Raw genomic sequence first — 6,950 nt, 5'->3', positions numbered from 1 at the left:
TTTATATTAACCTCATGTAAATTTATGACGTCACCCACATCCTGTGTGTGTGTGTGTGTGTGTGTGTGTGAGAGACCTTTTAGTTGCAGCTCTCTATATTTGTGGAAGATGTCATTCTACAGACATTCATGTTATTCCAGTTTCGGGCGTTTCTTATTGTTGACCCCCTTCAGCAAGGACATGTTTCCAGAATTTGACCTTATACACTGATGAAATATTAAGCCACATGAATTTGCGACCAAGTTTTAACCCCCCCCCCCAACACACACTTGTGAAGTTCCACATTATTTTTCTGACATATTGACTGATTTCTTCAGATTTTCCCATCAAAGAGGCAGAGTTTGTAGTGTATGTAAACTTCTGACTCATTTGCCTCATTTATTTCAATATTGTCTGAACAGTCAAGTCATGTTCCCTTCTCTCTCCCTCTCTCTGACACAAAATATTGCTGCAGCTTTTTGTTTAAATGTATTACTTTATTCTTACAGAGGGTCACTTGGGGATATGTTGCAGCTATCTGAGCGTTAACAGGTGAAGGACACTGGATGCTTTGACAGTCACCAGTCAGTGAAATCAACAACATTTAACATTCAACATAATGTTCAGGTGTAAAACCCACTGTGTGGCATCCTGTGTAAAAAGTGCGCCTTTTCCAAATGCGTTATTTAATAAGTCACTGCTCTGTCTATTTCAGCTTTATTGACAACTTTACGACCAGACCGACTGCATTAAATGTATTAAACAGCACCATTCACTTTAAGATTTGACATACAATCCAACAAGTCCTCCAATTCACGACCTACCTTCAGATCCGACCCTCAGAAGCGCGACAGACCTCTGTCATCCTCGTAACAACAACATCCCAGAAAATAAATCCAAATACCAAAATGAACACCGTTTAACATGCTTGTTGTTACTGCAGTGAAAATCTTATTATATCACACTATTAGGTTTTGTGGTCAGTCGGCTTCATTGCACAGAAGTTACAGACTCTGCAACATGCTAAGGCAACAAGACTGTGTAGAAGTGTTTGTGTCCACCAAGCCGGATCGAACTCCCATGATTCACTTGTTCAGTTGATTCGTTTTACAAATTGTAGAAACTGATAATATTAGGTGGCGATAAGTGCAAACGTGACGAAGAAGGTGGAGTGACGGTACAGTGACTTGGTGAAATGAATGATGGCACAGTTTTTGTTCGTTGTGTCTGTTGTACTGGAAACAGATTCCAGATCATTCATGGTTGCTGCTGTGTGTCGCTGCTTGTTCAGAAGCAGAGGACAGTGTGACAGTTCATCACCGCTGCTTCTAGGATCTGAAGTCCTTTTTATTATAGGGCTTGTTTCCCAAGATGCCATCCATCTCCGATACAACAGACAGCGATAACTTTGGAAGAACCTGTGGAGACGAGAGAGAACGGTCACTGTCATTTTCTCAAACAGTTTACCTCCTGCCTTATATTTGAGACAAACCTTCACTTCAAGTGTCGCACAGATCTCTGGTGTGCTGGTGTGTTTGGTCATGGGCAATTTCAGCTGGTGTGAGGCCTTTGACCTCTGACGTAGCCTACAACCAGACCAAGAGGTGTTTGGACAATCCAGCTGCTGGGTGCTGAGGAGCTTGGGCATCCTCTGGCAACAGTGAGCACCAACATACTGTGAAGTGACCACTGGAAGTCAAAGCAGCCTCTAACTGGAAGAGGTGCAGTGGATGCTAATTTGTCTCAGAATACAAACAACAAACCCTCAGAACACATTTCACTCACAAAAACTGATCTAAACAATATTTTCATCTACTTTTACAGTCTCTATTTTTACAGTTCTTCATTAAAGCCATATCATTACAGTACAAGAGGACTTGAAGGCATATGAAGTACAGTTGCAGTCTTGACTAATAATAATAATAATAATATAAGCACTCAGAATAAATCCATCAGTTTGTGTTGTTTCTCAGGCTCGGGGGTTGAGGCTGTGGGGAAATCAGTTACTTGTGGGTTCATATGATTTTGTTTTTACACTTGGGGTTTGTCTGTACAAAGTCAGTCAGATCAGAATTAAAAGGCAACAGTGGATCATATATTTCTTTGGTCAGGACCAAGTAAACGTAACAACAGGTGTTTGGTATCATTTCATGTTACCTGCAGTTTCTGGAACTATGAACAAATTGTATTGACCTGTATTGCTCTGATATTCTCCAGCAGCTGGTCGGTCCTGGAAGCTCCCAGCAGCACAGAATTCACCCCTTCGTTCCTCAAACACCAGGCTGTTGGAATTTACAACACAGACAGAAAAGACTGAGAGCAGTCCACCAGCTGCCATGTTGTTAAAGTCTTGTGGACAACAACACAGGCTAAGGAATTACAACAAGCATTGTAAGTGCAGTCATGTATTTTTTTATTGTTCTACATGCTGTGTAAAGAAGATTTTGTGGTGTGCATGTCCTTTTTTATGAAAAAACAAAACTAAGACTTTTTTGAGGTGGAACAGTGGGAGACTATAAAACTCGAGGTCACCGTGAAACATGGGAAATCAAAGATGGTGTTCTGCAGAAAACCATGGATAGAATTTACAGAAGTGTCAGGTATTCCAGTTATAAAAATGTAGTAGGGAACGATGGATGAAAACAGAGCGCAACACATTTCCGCTGTGTTTTACCAATAGCTAGTTGGGACAGAGTGCAGCCCAGTCGCTCGGCAACCGCCTGCAACTCCTTCAGTTTTTCCTGCTGACGGTGTCCCTCCTCACTCAGGATCTTGTCCTTCATCCACTGATAACCCTGTAGACAGCACAGTGCAGAGCTCAGGCCCAAAGGTAAGACAGGTACTCGACCATGACTGCCACAACAGATAACTTCTCTACATAATCCTAATAACAATAGGTCAGTCTTGATACATGGAAACATGCAGTTCTAATATGAACAAACTTCATTTTCTTTATTTTGAACATAATGCTGGTTTTCATGCTGATAATGCTGGTCCATGAAGCCATGAAGGTGTAGTCCTAACTACAACGGCACGGGCAGGAGTCCGAAATGCCCCTGTGTTGCATGGCATCCCCTCCCTCTCCCTGACTCTCCGTCTCTCTCACTGTCGCTGTTGGAATAAAGGCAAAAAAAATGCCCCCTAAAAAAAAAAAGAAAAGTGATGAACCCGGCTGGGACACACTTGCATGGATGTATTATAATACAGCCATGCGCACTTGATGAGTTTTTTTTTGTTGGTATTTTTACTTTTATTGTGATAGCAGAGAGAGAGACAGGAAAGTCAGGGAGACAGAGAGAGGATGACATGCAGCAAAGGGCCGCAGGTTGGACTCGAACCAATGGTTGCTACGGTAACGACAGAGCCTGAATGGTACAAGCTCTTCCAGATGAGCCACCGAGGCGAAGACACTCAACTTCAAGAGTCACAAAGCATTGAACAAGTGCGTCCCAGCTGGGTTCATCACTTATCAATGTCCCTTGGAAACACTTGAGTTGTGTTGTGAGTGTAGATGGAGGTGATGAAGAACGTGACACAACAGTCTGACATAATAAGTAGTGGAAGACGCAGGTGTTACCTTCAGCGAGGCACGTGAATGAAGGGGGATCCCACTGTTATACTTCCCTGAGATAATCCCACAGGCCAGTGGAGACCAGGTCATAGCTCCAATACCTGCAATGCCGCACATTCATGAGGGGTTTATTTGCAATTTTAGGGACAAACAAACAATATTTTAACTAATATGCTTAAGGTACAACGTGACAAAGAATTCAATGACTTCAACAAAAGTGAAATGGCAGCTCGCCACTGCAATTAGCACAGCTGATTCAATCTTACAAACCAAATAAATAATAATACATAACACTGATGAGGACTGTGAGCTCTTCATCATTTCCTCTATGGCAGCTGCTCACCGATCTTGTGGAAGAGGTCAGGGAGCAGCACCTCAACCTTGTCCCTCTGGAACATGTGGTACTCTGCCTGTTCGCAGATGGGTGGAATCTGGTTGAACTGTCGTGCCACAGAGTACGCCTCCTATAGCAGAGGGGGCAATTAGTCAACATCTGCACACAATACATCTCCACCTGATCACAAACCCCCCCCCAAACCCAATGTGCAGCAACACAAGTCTCTATTAGACCAAAGGATAATCTGAACCTGAACCTCAGACTGAATCTTAGTTACAAAGAACCAAACATATGATGCTGATAAGACGATTTGCAGGAAACTTGTGCGCAAACTCACCATGATCTCCATGGAGGTCCATCGTGATGTACCCCAGTACATGGCCATCCCGTGGTTGATCACATGGGTCATCGCCCTCACCGTCTCTACCAGAACAGCCCAAATTAGCTAAGTCACAAAGATTCAGCAAACCTCAGACAAAAGACAGAAACAGCTATAGGAAGAGAAAGGAGATGCTGCTTGTAAGAAGTTGTGGGTTCGGCACACGGTAGATAGAACGCTCTTCACTGCAGCAGAACCGCCTCTTGGACTTGAGCTCCCCAGATCAGAAAAACAACACAGCAATATTGCACAAGGGCTTGTAGCATAAGTGAGCACAACCAGGCTTTCTGAATGAAAAGGTGTTTAACAGCTAATATCTGAACGTGTGTATTTCTCAATATATTTGTGTAACCTTTAAAAAACTGTTAATGTCTTAAATATTATAAAGTAAATAAGCAGCATCACCAGGTTGGACCAGTCAGACATGAGTTAATGAGTGTAGTCTCACCACCACAGGAAGCTCTCGGAGGATAAACATACTCACCTTCTATAGGTGTGTTAGGATCCGGTCGATTTGCAAAAATCACATCTATATATTCGAGCTGAAGTCTCTCTAGTGATGCTCTTAGACCTGTTTCATAAAGATAATTACATATTGATTGTGTTATCATATATAAGCATCCAGATGTTGGGCGGCTGTGGTGGCACCTGCAGCTCTGAACAACTTGTGTGTGCTATTTTTCAAACAAATAAATGCAGGTCTAATTATAATTCACAGAGATCTTTAGAGCCTTACCCTCAATGATATGTTTTCTGGACAGTCCTCTTTCCATCTCTGCTCTGAAAAACAAACATTTAAATTTCACAACTCAGGGTCTCAAAACTAGATCATTTCAGAGGGTCTCTGTTATATTGGTCATTGAAATACATAAACACAAAGCACAGAACTTAACGTTACCTATACTTATATATTTCTTGACTCAATTACTTTATTTCGCTTCATTTAAAGTTGGAATTGTTAAAAACAAAAGTCATGTGATGAAGTCATGACTGACTGTGTGAGAATGCAACAAATGACCAGCAGCTGCAGCAGAGAAGAAGCTGCTGATTGGAGGCATCACACCCGGCGCCCACAGGTGCATGCTGGGTGCGGCTAACTCTAAATGCTGAAATACTGATGGTGGATCCTCCAGCTGTGTCTGAGAACCAGCAGGGAAGATGGATTTAGAGCAGATTGTGAAGGACGCAGAGTGGCGTTCAGACAGATGTGTGCACACTGTACACATCAACAACTACTGGGTTGTCTAGCAACATGGCATTTTGTCTGAATTTGTCAGCTGCGGTTTATGTAGTTTATACATCTCTGCTTGCCTGTCTAACTGTCACTGAACAACTAAACACCTGTCATGATTATACTGCAAGAGACCAACTGAAATTCAGTGTAACAGACAAAGAGTTTTCCAAGCTGCCAATTACTCAAACCAAACCACCTCCATTAAGAAGGAGAAACCCGACACCAACAACCGTCCTGACTTTGTCTACTGCTCAGCTGATCAGCACGAGATCTGACGAGCTGGAATCCCTGATTCGAGAGAACGAAACTGAAATATCACATCTGAAGAAGAAACAAACACTGGGTCTGTGAGGAAATCAAGTTTGAACAACTTCAGAAAGAGAGAAAGTGCACTGACACCTCAGAGACGCGAATCACAGAGAACCAAAAGGTGTGAATCGAGATGATTAAAATATACCAGGCTGTCTTACCACAAGTGATGGACACAGTGCAATTACTGGCAATGAGTGTGCTGTGTGTGTGTGTGTGTGTGTGTGTGTGTGTGTCTCTGCTGCTGCGTTATAGTGAGTTATAAACCATTCATAAAATATTTAGCCTATATTCAGCTAATAAATCCTAAGTAAGGGACCTAAAGTAAAATCCTCAGTCATCATGTAATGTCTCCTGCCTCTAATGCCTTAGCTTGTTGCTAATCGATTCTGCTTCACTGTCGTCGTTGAGAGAAACAATGAGAGATAAAGAGAAGGGGAGAAAAAGATGATACCTACTTTCCACCCCAGAAGATTTTAGTGGTGATGACTAAACTGGAACGCCTGCACGAGAAAACAGATATAAACGTAGATATTACACTGGGAATTTCATACTATCAAATATGACAATATGTTTCAATGACAAAATATTAAATATTGCCTTATTTTATTTGTCAAATACCAAGCAGTCATTTTTTATTGAAAAATATCCTTTTCAGGCTTTTCTGGCTGGTGTGAAATAATGTGTCTTTGCATTACAATCTTGAATGTCTCTCAAAGAACTGAGTGTGAGACTGCCCCCTTGTCATTGGTGTGAAATAACAATAGAATAGAATGGGAGCCATTTTCTCAATGCATCAAGCAGACTGAAAGACGACACGGGGACAGGGTTATATGTTCCCCCTGGATCACTTGGTTCCAGACTACTTGTAGCTGAAGACTTACTTTTCTACTAGAACAAACAATTGTTTCAAAATAAGGGGCCAAACGTGAATTATGCATCAACTACTGAATTGTATTTTTGCACCAATGGGGTAATGCCGTTGAATTGAATATATACTTAAATACTAATTATGATTATTATTGTGATTATGATTTTTTTCATAAGTCATGCATATCAGTTACTAATTTGCACAAATAAGACACACAATGTGAAAAGTCTACCTCCATCCTTTCTTCTTTATGATACTTCCCAAGACGAT

At 41.7% G+C, this 6,950-nt stretch overlaps 1 protein-coding gene across 1 annotated transcript in view; it reads right to left on the bottom strand.

Annotated features, from left to right (window-relative positions):
• Positions 1 to 419: 419 nt before the first annotated feature.
• LOC111670652 (voltage-gated potassium channel subunit beta-2) overlaps positions 420 to 6,950 on the bottom strand; it is a 26,742-nt gene continuing 20,211 nt past the window's right edge. Inside the window, exons 6-15 of the mRNA XM_023427463.2 lie at positions 6,913 to 6,950; positions 6,268 to 6,312; positions 5,003 to 5,046; positions 4,751 to 4,837; positions 4,225 to 4,310; positions 3,894 to 4,014; positions 3,557 to 3,651; positions 2,654 to 2,774; positions 2,173 to 2,261; positions 420 to 1,397 (exon numbers count right to left, since the gene is read on the bottom strand). The exon at positions 6,913 to 6,950 is cut by the window's right edge and continues 6 nt beyond it. Of these exons, the coding sequence (XP_023283231.1) occupies positions 1,308 to 1,397; positions 2,173 to 2,261; positions 2,654 to 2,774; positions 3,557 to 3,651; positions 3,894 to 4,014; positions 4,225 to 4,310; positions 4,751 to 4,837; positions 5,003 to 5,046; positions 6,268 to 6,312; positions 6,913 to 6,950 (816 nt within the window). The 3' untranslated portion in view covers positions 420 to 1,307. The remainder of the gene's footprint in view (positions 1,398 to 2,172; positions 2,262 to 2,653; positions 2,775 to 3,556; positions 3,652 to 3,893; positions 4,015 to 4,224; positions 4,311 to 4,750; positions 4,838 to 5,002; positions 5,047 to 6,267; positions 6,313 to 6,912) is intronic.

The sequence above is a fragment of the Seriola lalandi genome, unplaced genomic scaffold (assembly GCF_002814215.2).
Source record: "Seriola lalandi dorsalis isolate HSWRI2012SDOR001 ecotype SW California unplaced genomic scaffold, Sedor1 jcf7180002054861, whole genome shotgun sequence".
NCBI lineage: Eukaryota > Metazoa > Chordata > Actinopteri > Carangiformes > Carangidae > Seriola > Seriola lalandi.
The sequence above is the reverse complement of the archived record's forward strand: the minus strand, read 5'-3'. Positions and strand labels throughout refer to the sequence as shown.